Consider the following 25,468-nt stretch of genomic DNA (forward strand, 5'->3'; position numbering starts at 1 on the left):
GCGAAAAAAAGAAATATTATTGATTATTGTAATACTTAATTGATCCATAGTATTGAGCGCTCCACCAATTATTTTCCTATTTGTACCATTTTGGGGACTAGACTCCCCCTACTGGGAGCTGCTTGACACAACACCCCATTTCAGATACCAGTTCTTTTTCTTTTTATTTGATCTTGGTCCATTTTTCAACAAAACCTGTATGCATACACACAGGCAACCCATTTAAACATGCTCATCAATACACTTCAATTAGATCTATTAGTCATTGTCTAAATTGTAAAGAATTAAATAATTTAGAGTCGATTTAAGCAGTTTGTCAGAATGATTTCCGGACATTTCAGTGATTTAGTAGTCCTGTTTCAAAACAAAATGAACACATGCATACAGCAAGAGCTTTTCAGAGCGAATGTTATGAAAGTGTTACATATACGCACACATATATATTCATTTTGAAGCATGATAGGTAGAACTGTTAAAATTGCAATAGTGTGCTTACCGTGTGGCTGCATTGAGTAGATGTGGTTAGTTAATTGTTTAATAAGAGAAACTTGTATGGTGCATGGGTGAGTATTGTGTGCAGATGCATGTAATTTAGCAATTGAGCGTGGTAATTGCTCTTGCGAACCTCTGTGCATTAAGCTTTTGGCCTGCGAGGCCTGAGAGAGAGGTCACTTTTTCCTTGCAAATGGTCTTGAAGTAGAGCAATGTGAGTGTTCGCACAGTGCTGCGAAGCCACCACCCAGCACTTGTGGGCATCGCCCTTGTATACGCCCCAGTTTGCGTCCATTTATGCCCTCTTTCGAGGCCGCGTCTACAGAAGCTCCAACATGACGCCTACATTGGTAGTGCTTGTTTGCACACTGCGGACGATACGCATGCGTACTGAGCAAAAAAACGCACTGCGAACGAAGCAGCCTGAATAAGGTCCCATATTTCGATACTATGCGAAAATAAACAAATGTCTCTGCCTCCAGGATTTATATTGAGATGCTCACAAGTGGCTTCTTAGATCAAGCAACTATGTAAAAAGTCGCAGCAGCAGTTGTAGATTTGACTGTCACAAAAGATGTTGTGCAGAATAGGCGACAGAACTGAGACAGCGGTGTGTGTGCGTGCCATGTTTTCTGCATACGGGATCGCAGTCTCATTCTGAGACATGCCCAGCAAACATTTGTGACATGCATTCGTTTCTGACCCCACTCCCCATTACCTCCCACAAATGGTCCCTGACAATCACTTTGCAAATAAACCCTCTCTGGAAAGCTATGTACACACGGGGGCGATATATTACTGCGCAATATATTGCTCAGCATCTCCTTTTCATCAGTGACCAGAGATTGTCGCTGATGAAAGGGAACCTCTGCCGGGGGAGCAGCAGAGGGAATCAGCTGGTCGCAGGAGCAAGCTCCTGGGACCAGCGATCATAAGGGGGCTAAAAACGGGAGCGCACACCCGGCAATTTATCACCGGTGCACACTCCTATCACTGGCAATATGGTCGCTCAGCGACCATATTGCCAGCGATAAATGCCCGTGTGTACGCACCTTAACCGTCACTTCCAGTGTATCGTTGCAATTGCACAGTGTGACTGTGATGCCTGCGCAATTGGATGAATATTGCTGAACACCAAAAATATTGGCACTGTATACAACACTAAAACATGCCTACCCGTTTGGTTGCAGAATGTACTATAATAAAGGACAAGTTTCAGAAAAAAATTAAGCACTGCACTTAGAGCAAGTAGACTGTATACATTTATATAATTTATTCTATTTGAAACATTTGTAGCAAATCTATTCACTAGCTCAATCATATAAGATACATTTCTGTTATATTTAAAGCATATACATTTCACTTCCTACAGAAATAGTCTCAAGGTACATAAAAAACAGGACCTCCGGGTCCTCCGTACAGTGAGGACCCAGAGTGCTTGAAAAAATATTAAGGTGGGTACAGTTAAATTTTAATGAAATATATAAATAGCTATGTATATACATATAGGATTACATTAAAATAGGGGGGCACACAAAAATATAAACAAGAATAGATTCTCAGTACAACAGCGCTACAACCGCAGCTGGATTGCTATCCAGGAGCACCACTCCTTAACATTTAAACATAAACAAGGAAAATGTTGTGCCTAGGGGCGGCCTGGCCCCTAAATTCACCCCTGGTCAGCACCCCTCTTCCAAGTGAAGCTGCAGCCCAGACATAGTATAAATATAGTATACAAATACTTTCTACTGTCATTTTTAATATACACACACATCATGGCCAGCGCCATCACACTCCCTTTTACTATAATAAATGAGTCTAATAAATCTTTCAATAGTAGAGGCACATTAACAGTTTCCAAGTATTTCTGTGAAGCCTTCTGCTTGTTACGTACAGCAACCGTGCTATCCAGGTAACAGCTGTTATTTTGCAGTAAAATCCCTCAATAAGTTATGATATTGGAAAACCTAGACAATGTCCAACTATTTTGCTACTGTATGTTGCAATTATGGCAAATGCTTATATAGCGGTGTTTTATAGTTTTACGGGTATTAGCACACTATATATATATATATATATATATATACATATACATATACATATACATATACATATATATATATATATACATATATATATATATATATATATATATATATATATATATATATATATATATATATATATATATATATATATATATATATATATATATATATATATATATATATAGGTTATTAAACGTATTTACTTATCAGGAGATATTACTGGAACTGCCTGACCGTATACTGATCACATACATTTTTCTGGTTGTTATTTTATCTAAACTGTATTCACTTATCTTATACAGCTTATGAAAAATAAAGCCTACATTGTCCTGATGATTAGCTTTGGAACTGGTCTAGGAATCTTCACAGCCTTTTCTGCATTTCTGGAACAAATATTGTGTTTTAATGACTATCCAAATGTAAGTGTGCATCTGTTTTCTTATGTAGTAGTGTAAACCGTTATCAATAACAATCTTGTTTCTTTACATAGGATATGTAAACCACAAGACAGATGCATTTTAGGTATTCTGACTATATTTAATGTCCCCCAGTATTGTGGTGTCCAGATGTGAATTCCATTCTGGTGATGTGTAATAGGTGCTCGGTCCCTTCCTCAAATGAAGACTCTGGTTCCTCCAACAAAGTGTTGATATTTATATGGGACACTCCTTACCCTCCGCATCACCTTATCAAGGTATGCCTTCACCTTCCTGGCCCCAATGATGATATAAGCCAAACACAATTTGAAACCTTTTCAGTTGTGTTGCTAACACTGTGTGAACACATATGGCCAAATGTAACAGGGTCTGAGAATCAGAAAGTAAGAGATTTTGGGAGAGGTTTCATTTTTTTTTTTTTTTTTTATTTATTTTTTTTTAAGCGGCAATCAGTTGGCAAAATCAACATGATAATTTTGCCATGTAATTGATTGCCAAATAATGGGAAAACTCTTCCAAAATTTCTGATTATCACCATAAACTTTAACCAGTCCCACAAATTCCACACAACCACCTTATTCCCTATAGACATGGTTTGTTTCTGTTGGATGTAAATCTATATAGCAGTGGTTCTCAAACTGTGTGATATACAGTAGTGCTATTAGGGTTGAGTGTTCTGTTGCTTTTGTAATTGGTTTCTACATTTCACCTACACCTATTGTACTAAAATAATTAAAAGGGCTCTATTTCACTAGCCAAAATCTGGCTGAAAAAATTGGTTTACCCATGGCCACACCTTTTTGCTATTCAACTTAAAATCCATTTTACGCTATAACGGGTCTCGGTAACTTTACACAAATTTCAGGGATTTAGCCCCTTGATAATTCTCTTTAGGTGTTAACAGAGATTTAGTTTACCACCTTCTCAAAAGGATTAAAAGTTAGAAGAAAATCCCTATTTTAAGGTAAAAATTTCAAGATTTAATTCCGAACCACTAGGACACTCCCTTAATTAGGCAAATAGTAGATTTTGTAGTGAAAGGGGGGGATGTGAGGACCTGCGCTCAGGGTGTGCAATAAGTAAATGACAGTGTATGATTTGATTAAATGCAAATTTATTTCACTAACAATAAATCCAATCTGCTGCTGTGTGCAGCTGGTGCAAAAAATGGGTGAGAAGGGTAGGTTTTGGTGCTGATGTGACAAGCACACATGGGGTGGTGGGATAGTGGCAGTCAATGGGAGAGAAAAAAAAGTCACAACACACAGGTAAGTGGTGCGGGGGGCTGGCGTCCCGTCCCGCCCGCAGTGCACTCTACCTGTTATCACTGGACGGGTGATGCTGGTCCTCTATCCGATTCCTGACTCAGTTCCACCGCGGCTGAATCGGCGCCTTGACCGCGCGACTCGCCGGCTTCCACAGCCTCAGCACAGACGGGACTTCCGGGTTCGCGTCTCACGGGACTTGGCATCGGGGTCCGTCTGTAGCGAGTGCCGTGCGCCCGACTCCCAACCGGGAGGAGACTTGGATAAGTGTCTGTGGTGATGGCAATGTACCTCCAACGCGTTGCAACCCTCTTGGGTCTTCTTCAGGGAATATTGGGTCTTCTTCAGGGAGTATACTCCCTGAAGAAGCCCCAAGAGGGTTGCAACGCGTTGGAGGTACATTGCCATCACCACAGACACTTATCCAAGTCTCCTCCCGGATGGGAGTCGAGCGCACGGCACTCGCTACAGACGGACCCCGGTGCCAAGTCCCGCGAGACGCAAACCCGGAAGTCCCGTCTGTGCTGAGGCTGCCGGCGAGTCGCGCGGTCAAGGCGCCGATTCAGCCGCGGTGGAACTGAGTCAGGAATCGGACAGAGGACCAGCATCACCCGTCCGGTGATAACAGGTAGAGTGCACTGCGGGCGGGACGGGACGCCAGCCCCGCGCACCACTTACCTGTGTGTGACTTTTTTTTTCTCTCCCATTGACTGCCACTATCCCACCACCCCATGTGTGTTTGTCACATCAGCACCAAAACCTACCCTTCTCACCCATTTTTTGCTCCAGCTGCACACAGCAGCAGATTGGATTTATTGTTAGTGAAATAAATTTGCATTTAATCAAATCATACACTGTCATTTACTTATTGCACACCCTGAGCGCAGGTCCTCACATCCCCCCTTTCACTACAATTACCAAAGGACAGCCCCCCTTTTTCTGAGGACTAGCGGCTCGAGTGTAACATATCTGCATTGGAATTAGCGCCAACCATCTATACCACGTACAAATAGTAGTTTTTAGTTATTTTTATTTGGCCAATAATAACATAATTTTTTTCTTTAGTAAAATTGGGATATAAGGTATAGGACAGGTATAACGTAATACTTTGAGTGGAAACAGATGTTCTTAGATTGGGAGGTGGAATTGGCTTAAATGGACCCAATATATAGTATCACCAATTTTTATGTGATCCTCATAAAAATTGAATATTTATTTTGCACAAAGCTTTCTATTTTTTTCCCAGTGTTTTAGAATAATACATAAAGCAGCTATTTGACACATTTTAGGAACCTGTAAATTCCCCTGTATGGCCAATTATAGACTTATATACTGTTATCCAATATTAGTTTTTTTGTGGGGGTGTAGGCATATTACCCCATTTTTAACTATATTTAACGCAAGCAGAAACTGCCACGCAAATGCCAATTTAGCGATTTTTGAGTTGAATTGTGTCACAGATTTTTTTTGTGGGCCTACTGGAAGTCTTGAGGACTCACTGGATTGGAACTTAAAAGTTTTAATTTAGCAGGTTTTATATATTGCTTGTGCATAGACAGAAGAAGTGTGAAGAACCAGTAAAGAAATTTTCATGACACAGGACAGGGGCGCTGAATCTAACATTCTGGGGGCCTCCACCAGGAACTCCCACAAGGAAGTAATAATTCCAGAGGAGTAATTGGACTGAGCGGACTGGAGTTAAACACTGAAGAAATATAATTTCAGTGGAGAAACCGGATATACTGGACTGGTGCTGAAGACTGAAGAAATAATTTCAGAGGACTAAACGGATTGACCGGACTAGAGTTGATTCAGAACAGCTGATGGGAGCTCAGAACACTGCTGCAGCCAAGCTTAAGGATAGTGTTGCACTGGCATCCGACCCTTGGGGAATGAACACTTGGTGTCTGCTGATTGTCTTACAGTGGCTGCAGATTTGAATTGGTCAATTTTGTCATGTGACCCGGCAAGATGGCGGTGCCTAGTTGAATGCCACTGACTGACGGCATCAGCCGTTGCTGAGGAGACCAGCCACAAAAGACTGCGAATGACTCATGCACCTGCCCACCGGATAAATGGACCCCAAATGCCAACACATGCTGGATCGGGCAAGCTCTTGAGCCTCCGAATCGTGGCAGAATTGATCATACTGGTGATAAGCAAAATTAAAGCAAAATAGGATGGCTACGTTACCTACATTACCTTAAAGTGTTATCATGGCTAATTGAATTCCTCTTTTACTTGCTCCTTTATTGGCACAGTGTAGTCCAATATTTTTAAATCGTTACAGTAAGTACTTCCAGCATTTTAATAACAAATGGATTGTTCTAATATTGCATTACTACATGTTCTGTATTAGTATAATGTGTGACTAATAATATAAATAATAATAGTACAATAAAGTTGTGTTTGGGTCTCCCCCGTCTAGTTTATTTCAGGATTGTGTGGAGCGCTGTTCATTCTATTTGGGGCAGTTGGTGCCTTATTATGTGGATTGTATGTGGATCGGACAAAGAAGTTCACAGAAGTGGTCAAAATCTGCTTTCTAATGTCATCGCTGACTATTATAGTCTTTGCTGTGGTGAGTAGGTTAGATTTTTAATGGAAATTATTTTATGATTGTATAGACTCCTTTTTTAAAGAGATATCCACAGTCCATGCCCAATTGTCTTAAGTTCTTGATAATAAGGAAGCCTCTGATGACATCAGCAGCTCTCCCTCCTTATGGCCGGGGAACGCCTGTGTTTTCTTGGGACACACCCAGAAAACGCGGCAACACCCCCCCCCCCCCCCCCCCAAAATGTCTTCTGTCAATCAAACAGCGAGCGGCTTGTGCGCACAGGCATTCGGAGCCTGAGTTTGCAAAGAGGGCTTGCACATGCACAATGTGGACTGTGCGCATGCGCGGTCCACCAATTATCGCTTAGGCTGTGAATCTGCAGCCCAGGTGAGTGGGTCTGAGTTGGCCCCTTTGTTGTATATCACTTTCATATTCAGCCTGTGTCACTATCGTGCCAAAATAATTGTTTTATCACTTAGGTATCAAATTTGCGGAACCAGACCATTTTATTGGTAATGGTATGTTCCTTACTGGGATTCTTTGGATTTGCAATCTATCCCATTGCTATGGAGCTAGCTGTGGAATGCTCTTACCCTGTTGGAGAAGGTAGTTCAACAGGTTTGGCCTTTATATCTGGGTAAGTGAATTTCAGTCAAACTGTATGTCCCAACAAGTAAGTCATTGCTTTCTTACACCAGCAACTGTACTGAAGATTAATTTCTCACTCTCTCTCTCTTTTTTTTTTTTTTCAAGAAAAAGAGATTTGGGGGGGGGGGGGGGTTACAGAAAAAAGGGAGAGAAGGCATACAGGGTAAACAAACAAAAACTCGGTCAAATTCAAAATATAGACTCCACAACAGAACATTTTTCAGATTTACACAACCATAGAACAGGACAATAACAGAACAATTTAGAGTAAATGTACATACAGTAGTAGGAGTGGGCTGGTGGCCCTTAGTTGTAAGCTCTTGCCAACTAGACCACTTTGTTAATGGTAAGGAGACAGAAGAGGAATAAGGACAATACAAAGGTTCCATAGTGTAACTATGATTGAGTTTAGCTTTAATAAGGTCCATTGGGGGCGGGATAGCCTGTTTCCAGAACTGAGCTATAGCAGCCTTAGAGGCAATAAATTTATGGGCGATAAAATATCTATGATGAGTAGGAATGCAGTCTGGGAAAATATGTAGCAGTGCGATAGATGGGGTCAGGATAATTCGAAGGCCTATTGCCTTCAAAGTGAGATCCTCCACCCAACTCCACAGTGTTTGGATAATAGGGTATGACCAGAAAATATGAATAATATCTCCTACTAATCCACAACCACGCCAAACTAACCTAGAATGTGATGGCCAGAACTTGTGCATAATGAGGTACATAGAATCATTTAGAATACATTTAGACATCTTGAATACAGAAAAGTATAGATTAGACCAGGGGTGTCAAAACCTTTTGCAAAGACGGGAAGATTTGGTGAGGTGAAAATGTGTGGGGGCCGACAATTCAGCCTGAACAATCCCATCAGAAGACTAAACAAATAACTTGTCTTACCTGCTTTAGTGGGAAGGGTGATACTGAGATCCTCACTGCAGTAAATAGTACAGGTCTGTTCCCCCCTTCTCTGTATGTCCCCCACTCTGCCCCCATTCAATCTATTTCCCTGAGCCTGATCCCCCCCCCTTCTTTGCATGTCCCCTACTCTGCCCCCATTCAATGTATTTCCCCCAGCCTGCTCCCCCCTTCTCTGCATGTCCCCCATTGGTGTAAAAAAATCAGTTAAGGTTAATAGTTCAACATGCTCCCGGTGCCAGAAAGATAATCGTGTAACTGTCCAAAGGTCCCATGGGAATGGGAATAAACGGCACTCAGAAGACTGGGTAAAGCAAAAAAAGGGTATATTGAGGTTTTACAAACCTTTTTTTATCAGGAGCACTCACGACTTTGGCAACCAAATTAAATATAAGAAATGACACACAGCAGACTGTGTTTGCAAACACAGTCTGCTGTGTGTCATTTCTTATATTTAATTTGGTTGCCAAAGTCGTGAGTGCTCCTGATAAAAAAAGTTTTCTACAAACTCCTGCAAAGGACGGTGAGCACCTAACTGACTCACCTTAACATTCAAATAGTCAATTAAATAAATAATGGGGTTTTAGTTCATGAATTGATCAATGCATTTAAGTGTGTGTGTGTGTGTATGTGTGTGTGTGTATATATATATACAGTCGGGCAAAAAAGTATTTAGTCAGCCACCAATTGTGCAAGTTCTCCCACTTAAAAAGATGAGAGAGGCCTGTAATTTTCATCATAGGTATACCTCAACTATGAGAGACAAAATGAGGAAAAAAAATCCAGAAAATGACATTGTCTGATTTTTAAAGAATTTATTTGCAAATTATGGTGGAAAATAAGTATTTGGTCAATAACAAAAGTTCATCTCAGTACTTTGTTATATACCCTTTGTTGGCAATGACAGAGGTCAAACGTTTTCTGTAAGTCTTCACAAGGTTTTCACAAACTGTTGCTGGTATTTTGGCCCATTCCTCCATGCAGATCTCCTCTAGAGCAGTGATGTTTTGGGGCTGTCGCTGGGCAACACAGACTTTCAACTCCCTCCAAAGATTTTCTATGGGGTTGAGATCTGGAGACTGGCTCGGCCACTCCAGGACCTTGAAATGCTTCTTACGAAGCCACTCCTTTGTTACCCGGGCAGTGTGTTTGGGATCGTTGTCATGCTGAAAGACCCAGCCACGTTTCATCTTCAATGCCCTTGCTGATGGAAGGAGGTTTTCACTCAAAATCTGACGATACATGGCCCCATTCATTCTTTCCTTTACACGGAGCAGTCGTCCTGTTCCCTTTGCAGAAAAACAGCCCCAAAGCATGATGTTTCCACCCCCATGCTTTACAGTAGGTATGGTGTTCTTTGGATGCAACTCAGCATTCTTTCTCCTCCAAACACGACGAGTAGAGTTGTTACCAAAAAGTTCTATTTTGGTTTCATCTGACCATATGACATTCTCCCAATCCTCTTCTGGATCATCCAAATGCTCTCTAGCAAACTTCAGACGGGCCTGCACATGTACTGCCTTTAGCAGGGGGACACGTCTGGCACTGCAGGATTTGAGTCCCTGGCGGCGTAGTGTGTTACTGATGGTAGCCTTTGTTACTTTGGTCCCAGCTCTCAGCAGGTCATTCACTAGGTCCCCCCGTGTGGTTCTGGGATTTTTGATCACCGTTCTTGTGATCATTTTGACCCCACGGGGTGAGATCTTGCGGGGAGCCCCAGATCGAGGGAGACTATCAGTGGTCTTGTATGCCTTCCATTTCCTAATAATTGCTCCCACAGTTGATTTCTTCACACCAAGCTGCTTACCTATTGCAGATTCAGTCTTCCCAGCCTGGTGCAGGTCTACAATTTTGTTTCTGGTGTCCTTTGACAGCTCTTTGCTCTTGGCCATAGTGGAGTTTGGAGTGTGACTGTTTGAAGTGTTGGACAGGTGTCTTTTATATAGATAAAGAGTTCAAACAGGTGTCATTAATACAGGTAACGAGTGGAGGACAGAGGAGCCTCTTACAGAAGAAGTTACAGGTCTGTGAGAGCAAGAAATCTTGCTTGTTTGTTTTTGACCAAATACTTATTTTCCACCATAATTTGCAAATAAATTCTTTAAAAATCAGACAATGTCATTTTCTGGATTTTTTTTCCTCATTTTGTCTCTCATAGTTGAGGTATACCTATGATGAAAATTACAGGCCTCTCTCATCTTTTTAAGTGGGAGAACTTGCACAATTGGTGGCTGACTAAATACTTTTTTGCCCGACTGTATATATATATATATATATATATATATATATATATATATATATATATAGATAGATATATATATATATATATATATAGATAGATATAGATTTTTTATACATTCTCCAGCATGGGGCATGGAGCCGCTCATTAGATATTCACTTCACACTGGACCCACTCATTACATATGCATGGTCCAGTGCAGCGGCTCCCTCCACAGCACCCCCGGGGGGCCGTGCAATGCGATTTTCCTATGTAATTTATTCACTGCTCTCTTGGCCCCAGCGGATCGCATGGCATCGCACCTCCTGCAAAATCGCATGCGATGCTATTACATTTGCTATACATTTGTATGACATACAATGAGGTTTTCGGCACCCCCACACACACACACTATCCACGCCACTCCGAAGCGTGGCGTGCGCAGCGAGTGTCACTAGGCTGGAGGAACGCGTCCTCCTGACCTTTTCATACCCCCACTATCCACGTCGGTGTGGAGTTGATTTTATATAGTGAGGCGAGCGCAGCGAGCCTGAAGCACGGCGTGCGGATGCAGAATACATGTAAAGTAATCCGCATCCCCTTGCCACACTTCTTGCTCGGTGGCTCGCTATGCTAGCCACACTATATGAAATCAACAATATCCGACGTGGATAGTGGGGGTATGAAAAGGTCAGGAGGACATGTGGGGGGGATGCCGAAAACCTCATTGCATGTCATACAAGTGTATAGCTATTGTAATGACATTGCTCCCTATAAAATCACATGCGATTTTGCAGGAGGTGTGATGCGATCCCCCGGGTCCAACAGAGCAGTGAATAAATTATATAGGAAAATCGCATTGCATCGCACGGCACTAAAACGGCCCATGCGATGCAATTTCTCTACGCTAGCATACATATGCTAATTGGGTGCCCTGCTAATACTTAAGTACCAAATTTCCCCATTGTGAAATTAAAAAAAAAAAAATTATGCAATTGGTCTAATGTAATAACTATCGATATGAGTTAAGGCATGTGCCGTTTATGCTGTTAATGTTTTATTGCCCTCCAGTATAAGCCACAGATCTGCATGGCAGATAAATATGATTATCCAATAGACAAACAGAGATCACTTTTCTCCAAGTACAAAAACAAATAAATCGTCTTGCAAAATAGAATGACATCATTGTAATTAGCCTCTGAACCAGCACAAACCTGTAGTGTTATCATACACAAGATTTACCTTTAACAAACTTTAACTCTTTAATGACAGTAGTACCTACTGACCAGACCATATTCCAAGTGTATATATAACTAACTCCTGGAATAAGCGGTTTATTACTGATTCATTTAAAGAAACAATGGGCAGAAAGAAATTAAACAAGATATGAATAGCGCCGTGAGGGAGGTCCCAGAACTAATCAATTGAGTGCACTGTTATGTCAAAGATTGTTGGTTCTCACTCCATAAACTGGGTGTTTAGTCCTGAGAACTGGCATTCTCCGACTTAAGTGCCTGCTGCATTGCTGTTTGGGCAACGCAAAAGCCAGAAAACATCATTACAGTTTAGTTGGATTTCTGGTTCGGCATAACAGTAAGCTCAATTGAATAGCTCTAGGACATCCTATAGCGCTGAATTGAATTGACCCAATATAAAATTAAAAGCAGACTTTCTGAACTAACGGAGCGGCACACTGAGCTCCGTTACGCATCTCTGCCGCCGGCTGACAGGGTTAGTGGTGAGTGAGTGGGACATAAGCCTAGGAGGTTTATGGTAACAAAGGGATCCGCTGATTCCCTCATTCCCCACAGTGGCCCAGCACACCTTCCCACTCCACCATTACTTTGAGACCTAAACTGCAGGAGGTTTATGGTAAAAAGGGGTCTGCTGACACCCTCATTCCCCACCAGGGCTAATTGTCATTGACTTATCACCTCCACATCAATTACAGAGTAACATTTGTGCCCAGGGCACCCACACCCCACTTGTTTTACCCCTACTTACTGTAAATACCAATTGTTGTTACAATAAACATATTTTCTTTACTTACTGCATATGCATCTTATATATATTACTACAGAAGGCCCCCATACGCTGGGGACGCTGCGGGGGACACAGGCGGCACATAGAGACACAGGCGGCACATAGAGCCGGGCAGAGGGAGCCGGGAGCTGTCAGTGCTAGAAAAAAAGCCTATACAATGAATGGGCAGCCTGTGATTGGCTGAGCGCACTCTCAGCCAATTGCTGACTGGCTGAGAGAGCGCTCAGCCAATCACAGGCCACCCATTCATTGTATGGGCTTTTTTTTTTTATTCAGTGCTGACAGCTCCCGGCTCCCCCTGCCCGGCTCTATGCCGCCTGTGTCACCCACAGCTCTATGCCGCCTGTGTCACCCCAGCGTCCCGCAGCGTCCCCAGCCGCTGCGTACCCAGCGTCCCGCAGCGTCCCCCGCTCCCTCCACCGCCGCCCCACTAGGTCCCAAGTCGGGTGGTCGGACGTGCAGCAGGTCCGACCACCCGACGCAGATCCGATGCGCACGGGACCGCGCATCGGATCTGAGGGGACATCAAAACTAGCCGATTTTGGTCCGATTTCGCCCAGATCCGACTGATCTGGCCGAAATCTGACCAAAATCGGCTAGTGTATGGGGGCCTTAACACACACTAGGTGAGCGCTTAACTATCCTTCCTCTGTAGTGCAGCTTTTTACACAAATGTGAGAACTGTCATTGTTTTGTCTGCTTGTTGTGGGATTGGTAAAGTATCTGTTGTTGGGTTCATGATTCAGAAATCACTTGTGAGGAAGCAAAATACTAACCACATGGGCCATAGGATGATGTCGTTGGTACTTATCCTTGGCTATTGTTACACCAGAGTACATATAGGTTAACCAGTTTCTGGATATAGTTTACAATTTGCATATACTAATCATTTTCTAACTGTGTCTAGTAGTCTCTTTTGTAATGGTATATTACTATTTCCCTCCACCCCAAGCCAGGTCCAGGGATTAATCTTCATGATGCTGTTCCAGTTACTAACGAAACCTTATGCTGCCTCCTCCCTCTCTGCATGCGGCACAAGTCAGACAGAAGTATACGACTGGTCACGTATGTAGCAACTTTGTAATTTTATAGTTTCATAATATTGTCTATATTTGGAACACTGCAGTTCCACAGTGGCATGGTTTGTGGATTTCTTAAAGTGCACTTGTCCGCTACATACAAATGTGGTATCTTTGTTGTGGGATGAACTAATAAATTTTTTTTGCATTTCACTACTGCTAACACTAATCCGAAATGGATCTGTGTTCATACATTTTTGCATAACATGAACTTGTGTCAACTTACACCTCTGGAAACAAGATATGGAATTCCACAGTTGCTGTCAATGAGCCTTCTGAATTATAGCTTCATGCCATCGCTTTTTCCTCTATGCATGCTAAGTTAAATGCAGGCATCCATAAAAGTCTCTTCATAAGGAGAGTAGCAGTCATCTACAAATATTTATTATTTATTACTAGTTATAAAGTAGAGGAATGGGTGGGTGCCGCACTCAGCTGTCGACATGCAGAAAAAAGTCGACAGTCTTTGTGTCAACGTTTCAGTACTTTAATCGGCACTATCATCCGGATACAAAGAACATGGAGTAAGTGTACACCTTATATAGCATCACCTGTGTACAGGCAAGTGTCAGGCGCCTCCCCCCGCCCTGCGATTGGGGATGACATCACTGACACACAGCCGTGTGTGATTATATTGCAACAACACATATAATTAATATGTAACAATATATAGTTATATACTATAACAATATATACATTCAAAAATAAGATACATGTTAATAAATATAAGTGCATAAATAGTGAAAAATGCTAAAAATTTAAAAAGTGATACAATTAGAAAAATTGAAAGAAACAGTACTAGGTAATCATACAATAAATCATTACTGAAAACCGAAGAATTTTAAAGAAACGTATTAACTGATGAATTTGAATTTTACGTTTTTCCTCATTGTCCGCTATATGGGTGATCCTGCAGAAATAACATGATGGATCAATCACAAACGGACATGATAATGTGTTGATGGAACCACGTTAGAAGGCTGCAAAAGATAAATACTCGTTTAACCCTTAGGGTGCTAACGCATCCAAGCAGTAAATCCACTTACTTTCACGTTTCAATCCATTACTAGTTATAAATACATATTCCGCAGCACTTTACAGAGAATATTTGAACATTCACATCAGTCCCTACCCCAGTGGAGCTTACAATCTATATTCCCTACCACATGTACACGCACATACAGACATTCTAGGGTTAATTTTGTTGGTGCCAATTAACCTACCAGAATATTTTTGGATTATGGGAGGAACCCGGAGTACCCAGAGTAAACCCACGCAAACATGGTGAGAATATACAAACTCCACACAGTTAGCCATGGTGGGATAGTGTTATCATTTTGCAACAGTAAGGACACAAGGCAAAACATTAAATTGGTGGTAAGAAAAACAATGCTACCTAGGTAGGGGATTCGGCGCTGGCAGGGGGTGGTTCAACAAGCAGCTACTTGGAAGGAGGGAGTAGATCACTTTTAAGCGTAAAAGAAAAAACAATAAAGTAGCGCTAGTATACCAATGAGGAATATAAAATATAATTGACATTTAATGGTGCACATGAAAAGACATATAAAACAAATCATAACGCCTTTCACTGTCCCTAAGTACAGCTTAATCATAGGCAAAACATTAAATTGTTCCTACTATATTAAGAATGACCGTCTATTCATAAAAAGTAGCACGATTAGTAAACAAAGTAAATATCTAACCAGTTTCTTTCTGCTTTCACTAGTCCATGGGCATCTTTCGTCCATCCTGGTGACACAGCTCAACCATGGGATGTAGGAGGGTCCGCAGGAGCAAAGCACCTATGCTGACTTCTTTTACACCCAGGCAAGCTCCTCCCTTCTGCATCCCAGAATTCCCCAGTTTGTTTTAGGTGCCCATCGGAGTGGGTGCTGTGCTGACTGGCTACTGACTGCAGCCATTTTGTGTAGAGTAGCTAGGTGTTTTTTTATTTTATTAATATTCCCTAGTTAGGGCAGGTGTCCATTGTGTTACTTCTGCACAGCACTTCAAACTCCGTTACAGAGAGGTTTCCTGGGCCCCGGGGGCATTCTGAACCGGCTCCCTGCTTAGGGGGGATCTTGGGGGATGGGCCCCCGCTATGGTGATGCCATTTTCAGTGGTTTATAGGCTGAAATCCTGAAAAGGAGTTGAAGCCTATTACAGGTGTCCGCACAGCTGGACGCTTCCAAGTGGTCACAGAAGGAGGGGAGACACTTGAGGTGGAGAAACACTGGTGGGAGCGGCTGAAGGGAGAAAAGGCGCCAATAGGCTTCCTTCCCCGCTGAAGCAGGGACTCAGTGTCTTCCTGCCCTCCGGTTCTGGCTCCCTTTCTCTCCATACTGTGGAGCTGAAGGAGGAATTCATTACAGTTCAGAGGGCAGTTTCTCCTGGGCAGCGCTTTCCCCGGTGATTGCTGAGGATCCATTGCAGCAAGCAGACAGATAAGTACACTGCTACATTATTCTGTGCAATTGCCTGACATTGTGCACTGTGTGTTCTCATGACAGAAAGGTGTAGTGCTGCTGCTCTGTGGGAGGGAGCGCCTGCCATGATAATTTACTGCAGATTTTGTGGTGTCAAATTAACCATTGAACAGATGGATCAGGGTTTTTTTTTGCCCCTCATGTTAGTCTCTGCCCAGTGGGGCTCAAGCCCAGAGGTCTGATCAGTCTGAACCTGCGTGGGTGGCTGCGTTAGTTAAGGCTTTAAATAGGCAGAGAGATGATGTTGTGAAAACTCCTGGTCCTCTTTCCCCCTCTCAACCATCTGTGGGCTCTATTACCCCATCTCAGAGGGACCCAGCGTTGTTGCAGGTCATGCAGGACACTGCACAGAGTGTTCATAAAATTAATGTGTTTACGGGACAACTTGCCAAAACCCCTGAGGTTACTTCTCCCAGACACCCCTTATCTACACCTCCCCTGTTAAATTTTGATTCTGATAAGGAGGGTGTGCGCACGGAAGATGTCTTTTGGGACCAGAAGGAAGAGGTTGAATCTTCTGTCCCTGGTATTGAGTATTTAATCCTGGCAGTTAAGCAGACTTTAAATCTTTCAGAGGAGGATAAAGTACATGGTCATTGTGTTTTCAAGAAAATACACAGAGATTCTGTGACATTTCCCTCGGATGAGGTCATGATTTCTCTACTGGGGGAAGCATGGAAAACTCAAGACAAGAGGCTTCTCATGCCTAAAAGGTTTGCTAACATGTACCCAATGAGGAAAATGTAAAATTATGGGAGAAGATCCCTTTAGTGGATGCGCCTGTGGCCAGGTTGTCTAAATCCACGGCTTTACCTGTTCAGGGGGGTCTGCATTTAAAGACCCGGTGGACAAGAAAATTGAAGGATGACTTAAGGCGGTGTTTGAAGGGGTGGGATTTACACTACACCCTATTATTGCCTCTGCGTGGGTATCCAAGGCTATGATTAAATGGGCTGAAGCCTTAGGTAATCAGCTTCAGCCTGACTCTGAAGCCTTTGCATTGGCTGAAAAGCTTAGGTGTACGGCAGAGTATGTATGTGAGGCTGGGGAAGAAGGCACCAAGATGGCATCAAAAGTGTCGGCCACATCTGTTACAGTAAGAAGAGCTCTCTGGCTTAAAGCTTGGGAAGCGGACAGCGAATCCAAGAAGTCTCTTGAGGCTTTGGCTTTTAAAGGAGAACTGCTTTTTGGGACAGAACTGGAGTCCATTATAAAGAAGGCCACGGGGGGGAAAGATCACTTTCCTTCCCACCACGTCAAAACATTCGGTGTCCAAATGTGGGGCTTTTAAGCCATCCTTCCCGTATTCAGATGATTTCCTGTTCAAGGCGGAGTCAGCGGAGAAGTTGCAGGAACATCTGGCTTTTGCGACACAGTTCTTCCAAGACCATGGGCTGTTTAATCTCCCAAAGTCTTATTTGACACCCACACAGAGACTTCAGTTTCTGGGGGTGATTTTGGACACACATCTACATTGTGTGTTTCTTCCGGAGTCCAAAGCAGTGGACATTAGCCAGTTGGTCTTGCTGATCCTTCAGTCTCCAAATCCAACAGTTTTGCAGGGAGTGAAGCTGCTAGGCAAAATTGTGGCAACCTTCGAGACACTGCAGTTTGCAAGGTTTCACTCAAGAACATTTCAGTGGAACATTCTGTCATGTTGGTCAGGAAATTTAAAGACCATGAAACAGGAACGGCTGTTGCTGTCTCAGAAGACAACGGAGTCCTTGATCAAATGGTGCATTCCCTATGCTCATTGCATTGGCTGGTTCTCACGACCGATGCCAGTCTCAGGGGCTGGGGGACGGTAGTCCTACACCTGAGGTTGCAGAGTCTGTGGTCCAATGAAGAATCCAGACTGCCAATCAACATCTTGGAGCTTCGGGCAGTTTGGAACACCCTTCTGCAGGCAGCGGATCTCCTGAAGGGATTACCTGTACGCACACAGTCAGACAATGCCACGGCTGTGGCTTATCTGAATCATCAGGGTGGGACTCTCAGCAGGATGGCAATGCAGGAAGTCTCGTGGATTTTCCAGTGGGCAGAGGTGAACATTCCTACTCTGTCGGCTGTGTTCATTTCGGGGAACCAGAATGTAGAAGCAGATTTCCTCAGCAGGGCAGAGCTGCTGGAAGGAGAGGGGGCGCTTCATCAGGAAGTTTTTCAGGAGATAGTGACTTTCTGGGGGCTCCCAGAGATAGACTTGATGGTGTCCAGGCACAACTGTCATGTTATCAGGTTTTGCTCTCGGACTAGGGATCCGACCGCGTTGGCAGTAGATGCCATGACAGTTCTGTGGCATTTCAACCTTGCCTACGTGTTCCCTCCGTTCCCTATGATTCCACGGGTCCTGAAGAGAGTGAGGACACAGGAGGTACAAATCATTCTGACTGCACCGGACTGGCCCAGGAGGTTGTGGTATTCAGACATACTGAGGTTGTCGACGGACTCTTGGCATCTTCCTCTTCGACCGGACTTGCTCAAGCAAGGACCTTTTCTGCACCTGGACCCAGCTCATCTAAATTTGACGGCCTGGCTTTTGAAACTTCCTTACTAAGGAAGAAGGGGTTTTCGGAAGTGGTTATCCAGGCTATGCCCAAGGCTCGCAAGCCTGTATCAGCTGCAAATTACAATCATAAGTATATATATATATATATACAGAAAGGATTCCCGCACCAGTTTAAATTATTTATGATTGTATATAGGAATTAATTTTCTCTCCTGTACCATTTCATCAGGGATTAATGACCATACTTCAAGCTTGAGAGGTGCTACCCAATACTTTAAACAGGTTCCACTAGTCCACAAAAAAAGAAAGTAATATATGGGTGCACTTGTATATCCTTTTCAATGTATTAATTTAAGAAATAGCTTTTATTTAGGTCTAGATAAAATTGATGAAATATTTAGAACATAGTTAATAGATGTGAAAAAGAAATGAAAATAAGTGAGTTAAAACAAAACGGGCGAGTAGAGGATAAAAGGACTATGCCTTATAGGTTTGTAATTAAAGTGCGGTCAGTCCGCCTATGCCTGGATCCCTGGCTTTTAGAATCTTTGCCGGCTATTTGATCTCAGGCTAGCGGCTTCTCACTATGCTGCAGGGCGGCAAGGACAGGCGGCTTCTGGGTGATCCTGTGAGCTGTCGGGCCGGTGTGTTCGCCGACTCCGCTCTCAGCCTCCACGCATGTGGTGCCGTACTTTAGCCTGTTACCCTGGTCTGCCGCTTGTACAGTTATTACACAAATTATTAGACACACGTTAAAGCTGAGCTGATGTTTTACATAAGGAGCATTATAGCACTATTTCTGCATTAAGACAGTGGCTCTGAAGCCGATGATCGTTTCACCGGGGCTTTATCAAGGCATCAACCCGTTTGCCCTAGATGATAGGTCAACAGTCACTAGGTCCACCACTAATTGTTGACAGTGACTAGGTCGACACCTGAGATTGGTCAACATACCCTAGGTCAACATTGACAGAAGTTCAACACAAGCTTTATATCGGGCATGGTCGACAGAATAAAAAAAAAAATCAGTGTCTATGTCGATATGGACACCGTATAAGTGTACCGCTGCGAACGCCATGCTTCGGACACATAATTATATTCTCCCTCTGTGCATACTTGGATAGTAAAGTATTGAAAACTACCCTTTTTTTAAGTGAAATACTCATTTTGACTTTAAACTTGTGTCGGTCTTCTGTACCTAGGGTATTTTGACAATTTTTAGTTGTCAACCAAGTCACTGTCAACCATTTGTGGTCGACCTAGACATTGTCGACCCAGGGACTGAATACCGGTGTAACTATCCCCCTTTGTAGCACTTTCTGAAGCTGCCAGCTTTCCACTCGCTATTCCAGTGTCTAGCCGAGCTGGGCTGCTACCCAGTAGTATGCCCTAAGGCAGTGGTTCCCAAACTGTGTGCAGTAGCACCCTGGGGTGCCTTGAGACCCTTGCAAGGGTGCCTTAGGTTGGTGGTTTAGAACCAATTCAAATGCATTATGGTAAAGGCAATTCGCAAAACCAATGCTTATGGCTGCCAATCATAATATATGTGAGGCAAATCTTGTCCCTCAATACAACCTAAAAATGACATATGAACATATTTTTTCTTAATTTTTCAATAAGAAACTTTTGGCCTAGGGTTGCTGTTGATACAATTATGATACTATAGGGCACCGTAATTCAAAAAAGTTTGGGAACCACTGCCCTACGGACATCCACCTTAGGAGGACCTGTGACAGCCCTTTCCCATGGTTTGTTCTGACAAGTGGAGCATCCTGGATCAGCATTTTTCTCTGCATTTATAAAACAGGTCTGGAACATTTGAACTAACTGAAGGTTAGAAGGTTAATTATCTGAAATAGCTAGTATTCTTAATATTTACAAAGCATTTTCCACAGAGTACACAATAATAATTAATTGTAAATCTTTATCTGTAGGCCTGGCTCAGAGGTGGATGCATGCATTTGTTCTGCATAAATATGCTAGTGATGCTGCAGGTATTTCTATGGGTATGGATCATTAGTATGACCCAAGAAAGGTCGACAGGCAGAAGGTCAACAGGGTCCGAAGGTCAACCAGCGGAAGGTCGACAATGCAGAAAGTCGACACTTATTTTTTTATTTTGTTTTTAGGCGTCTAGATCTAGACGTCTAGTTCTGTACACTTTCTAAGGGTACGGCAGCCCCTCGCATCGCTCGCTATGCCCACAATGCTTCAGGCACGGTGCCTCGCTACGCTCCGCACACTATTCTATTCTCCTCGCCTGTTCTGCAACCACAGTGGGAAAAAAAACTCAAATTCACTTTCTGCATTGTCGACCTTCCGCCGGTCAACCTAAGGACTATGTCGACCTTCTGTCTGTTGACCTTCTGGTGTCGACCTAAGGAGTGTTAGGTGCTCAGAGAAACCTTACATATGGTGGTCAGGGACCATCGAAAAATGTGGGAGGCTCCCCGTGCCCTGCGAATGGATGTTACTGTGTAAGATCCATTTGTAGGCCCCTGCGAGCGAGTATGGGTGGCGCCACTGATCAGTTACCAGGCATGACTTGAGTGCAAACATCAGCATTGCATCCACAACTGAATTAGGCCCTGTGTTCTTTCTTTTTTTGTTTTCGTTTTTGTTATTATCTGACAATTTCATTCCTTTAAACAGTTTCTACTTTAGTAATGGCTGGTGTTTGCAGTATTGGAGCCTGCATATTTGTCATCTTTTTCCATACGGACTACAAAAGGTTAAAAGCTGAAGTAAAATCTGGCGAAGATGGTAATGGACATGATACCAACTGAATATAATTGTAAATGGGAAGAAATGTGTTACTTTTTATTAGACTTGATGAAACCATATTTTTTTCTTAAACATTACTTTTTACTGGGTTTATCAAGAAGAGAGTTACAGAAAAAAGGAAAGTGATTTGTGGTGGAGATACAAAGGTTAGACAGACATTTTGAAGAGCTGCTTGACATGCACTGGCACTTACTGTACTGTATGTATTTCGGTACTGATTTTGATATTTCTAACAGATTTTATATTATTAATGGTTGGTTTTGTGAGAAAAAAAAAGCTTTAGAAAAAGTATGTGAGGAAAACAGTTTTTATTACTAAAAAGTAAAATTCTTTTTAATAAAGGTGCATTAACACTGTGAGTATGTGCCAAACTAGCAAACTCTACCTGATTGTCAGGCACAAATTTTAGCAATCTTCCTGACTTCCTGAAGACCCTAGCAATGTCCCAGGTTACACCTTACCCCCAATATGTAACCAATCACCTACTTGGGTTATGAGTAGGCTTATCATACTACGGGCAAGATGTACTAAGCCTTGAAAAGTGGTTGGTGATTTATCACTCTCCATTTGGTACTTGTTTCCTAGCACGGCGCCCATCACATACCATATCGTAGTGGTGTGCGATGCGAAATTCCCGTTAAATTAACAGGAGTGCTTGTACAATGAAATATCGCATAGCATTGCATGCCAGCAAATGGCATGCAATGCAATTTTTAATTGTACAAGCACCCTGATGGGTGCTTACAATGTTAAATGCACCCCCATTGTCAACGCCATCCCCGCTATCAACGCCAACCCGAAGCGTGGCGAGGGGCGGCGGTACGCGTCTTCTGACCTTTTCATACCCCCACTATCCACATCGGCGTGGAGTTGATTTTAGATAGTGTGGCGAGCGCAGCGAGCCACCACGCCCGAAGCGTGGTGAGCAGACGCGGCATTCGAGCCTGAAGCATGGCGAGCCCTGCAAGGGAACGCGGAATACATGTAAAGTAATCCGTGTCCGCTCGCCTCGCTGCGCTCGCCATACTATCTAAATTCAACTCCACGTGGATAGTGGGGGTATGGAAAGGTCGGAGGATACGTACCGCCGCCCCTCGCGGGCTCGCTGTGTTCGCCACGCTTCAGGTTGGCATTGATAGTGGGGGTGGCGTTGACAATGGGGGTGCATTGAACATTGTACGCACCCATCAGGTTGCTTGTACAATTAAAAATCGCATTGCATCGCATGCCGCTATATTGCATGCGATTGTATAAGATGCACTTCGATCAAAATTGGGGGCGCCATGCTAGGAAACAAGTACCCACCATTTTATCAATCAGCTCCTACCTGTAATTTGTCAAACACAGCCTGTGACATGGCAGGTAGGAGCTGATTGGCTGGTACTTTATCCCACTCCATTTTATCACTTTTCATTCTAACTACATCTAGCATCATGTGACATCAGCGCCCACCCCCAATTTGGCGAATAGCAGGCACTATAAAAATCCGTTCAGACTCACCTTTATGTGCAAACGGCAGAAAACAGAAAAATTATTGGATGGTGAGCGACGACTGAATGATTATTCAGCCGGCCGCTTGCGGGGGGGGGATGTGTACCTGTACACACCCCGTTGTATGCTAGTGGGGGGGTGCATTTATCGGCGCAGTGCTTACCCACTCGCCAGGCAGTGGATATACTCTGCCTAGCGATTGGGTCTGAATCAGGACCTTTAATTAGTCATTTTGATTAAACCATTTGTGTTCAGTCATGGATATTCTTAAATACTGGACTGTTAGTGTTCTTTGAGGACTGAGGGCCTTATTCTAGTTCACTCTTTCTGACAAAATCCTTCTTAGATGGACAAAACCATGTGCACTGCAGGTGGGGCAGATGTTACTTGTACAGAGAGAATTAGATTTGGGTGGGGTTTTACTTCAAAGTGAGATCTATATTGCAGTGTAAAAATAAAGCAGCCAGTCTTTACCCTGCACAGAAACAAAATAACTCACCCAAAACTAATTCTCTCTGCACATTTTACATCTGCCCCCCTGCAGTGCACATGGTTTTGACCATCTAAGAAGGATTTTGTCAGAAAGAGTGAACTAGAATAAGGCCCTGAGTTAGGGAACCCCTTTGATAGATCATTGCTTCTCAAATCCAGTCCTCGGGACAAACTAACAATGCATATTTTCCAGGTCTTTAATTAAAATGATAGTTAAATAGTTAAAATCACCTGTGGATCTTTTAAAAGGTGTCATAAGGAATACACCTGCGCTCCACCAAGCACAAACTGCATGATACATCAGGTGTCCATACTATTCACACTGAAGAATATAGTACACGTCCACATTTACAGTGCGTGCCATCACCCACTGTGTTGTCACATCTGATTTGCTGAACAATAAGTCTCTTACGGCCCAACGGAGCGCACATTTGTGGATACACATTAGGTGATGTTTCCAATATATCATCGGATTCGTACCCAGTCTTAAGCTTGGTACACAGCTAAAGATTTATCTGTCCAATCTGTCCGTTGGAAATAAATCTGGTAATGTATGGGAGCATATGACAATCAACCATTTGCCCCTTACGCTGGAAAACAGACAATGGTTAAATAAGTGTGATTTTACAAATTTACTGATCTTTTTTTGACAGTTTTTACAGTGTTTGGAAGTAAATGGTTGATTGTCAAATGCTCCCATACATTACCAGATATTAGTTCCCACTAAACAGATTGGACAGATACCCAGTACCCAGTGTTCTGAGTACTGGATATGAGAAGCATTGATCTTGATAATTCTACACCAAAGTGAATTATGGGTACTTGTTTCCTAGCACAGCACCCGTCGGGGTTGATCGCATGCCTTAAGTTAAGGTACTTAAGGCATGCGATTGACGCGATTTTCTGTCAATTACCAGCTTTAATTGCTGGTAAAGAGAAAATCGCGTTGATCGCGTCCATCGCGTGCCATTATAATGGCATGCGATGTGATCAACGCGATTTCACATAGGGAACAATGGGAAATTGGCCAATATGGGCAATTTCTCATTGTATATGCCCCCTCATGGGCATTAAGTATGCTTAATGCCCCCCAATTGTTAACGCCACCCCACTATTGACGCCAACCCGAAGCGAGCCCGCGAGGGGCGACTGTACGAGTCCTCCAACCTTTTCATACCCCACTATCCACGTCGGCGTGGAGTTGATTTTATAAAGTGTGGTGAGAGCACCGAGCCCGAAGCGTGGCGAGTGCACGCGTATACCTGTGAAGTTATGCGTGTCCGCTCGCCACACTTTATAAAATCAACTCCACGCCGACGTGGATAGTGGGGGTATGAAAAGGTCGAAGGACGCGTACCGCCGTCCCTCGCGGGCTCACTGCGCTCGCCACGCTTCGGGTTGGCGTCAATAGTGGGGTGGTGTTAACAACGTAGGGCCATTTCACCCATGGGGGGGGGGGTTGCAATGATTTCTATGTAAAAAAAACCAAAAACCCCCATTTTCAATGTAAAATTGGGTCTCAGGGACCATTTTACATTGATTCCAATGCAAATATCGTGTCGATCGCAAGCGATTTGGTTGGCATGCAATGCGATCGACGTGATTTTTGCGGCCGCGATCAATACAATTAAAATCGGTGGCGCCGTGCTAGGAAACAAGTACTGAATTATGTATAGTACTACAAACTTTTTAATTCATTAGAGTTGGATAAACATACAGTATTCCTCTGAACAGTGTAGCCTGACATTGGGAATATTTGCTCTTGATTTAACGAAGAGAAAATTAGGAAGCAAATAGTCTTGCCAGCACTGTAGCAAACAATGTTAAACTGTATAAAAACAAACAAAATACCTGTTAACTTATGGTGTGTACACACGGTGCGATTTAGCAGCGGTCGCCGATATCTCTTCGACACTATTAAGCGTCTTATATCTGTTAAGCGCTTTGAGTCCTATTGGAGAAAGAGCACAATATAAATAAAACTATTATTATTAT

The 25,468-nt window shown here is 43.1% G+C and overlaps 1 protein-coding gene across 1 annotated transcript in view; it reads left to right on the forward strand.

The window, feature by feature from the left end:
- SLC49A3 (solute carrier family 49 member 3) overlaps nucleotides 1-22,260 on the forward strand; it is a 37,399-nt gene extending 15,139 nt beyond the window's left edge. The window contains exons 6-10 of the mRNA XM_083180010.1: nucleotides 2,846-2,962; nucleotides 6,674-6,826; nucleotides 7,285-7,442; nucleotides 13,588-13,700; nucleotides 21,359-22,260. Of these exons, the coding sequence (XP_083036136.1) occupies nucleotides 2,846-2,962; nucleotides 6,674-6,826; nucleotides 7,285-7,442; nucleotides 13,588-13,700; nucleotides 21,359-21,492 (675 nt within the window). The 3' untranslated portion in view covers nucleotides 21,493-22,260. The remainder of the gene's footprint in view (nucleotides 1-2,845; nucleotides 2,963-6,673; nucleotides 6,827-7,284; nucleotides 7,443-13,587; nucleotides 13,701-21,358) is intronic.
- The last annotated feature ends 3,208 nt before the right edge of the window (nucleotides 22,261-25,468 follow it).

This window comes from Crinia signifera, chromosome 1, assembly GCF_055691185.1.
Source record: "Crinia signifera chromosome 1, ASM5569118v1, whole genome shotgun sequence".
Lineage (NCBI taxonomy): Eukaryota > Metazoa > Chordata > Amphibia > Anura > Myobatrachidae > Crinia > Crinia signifera.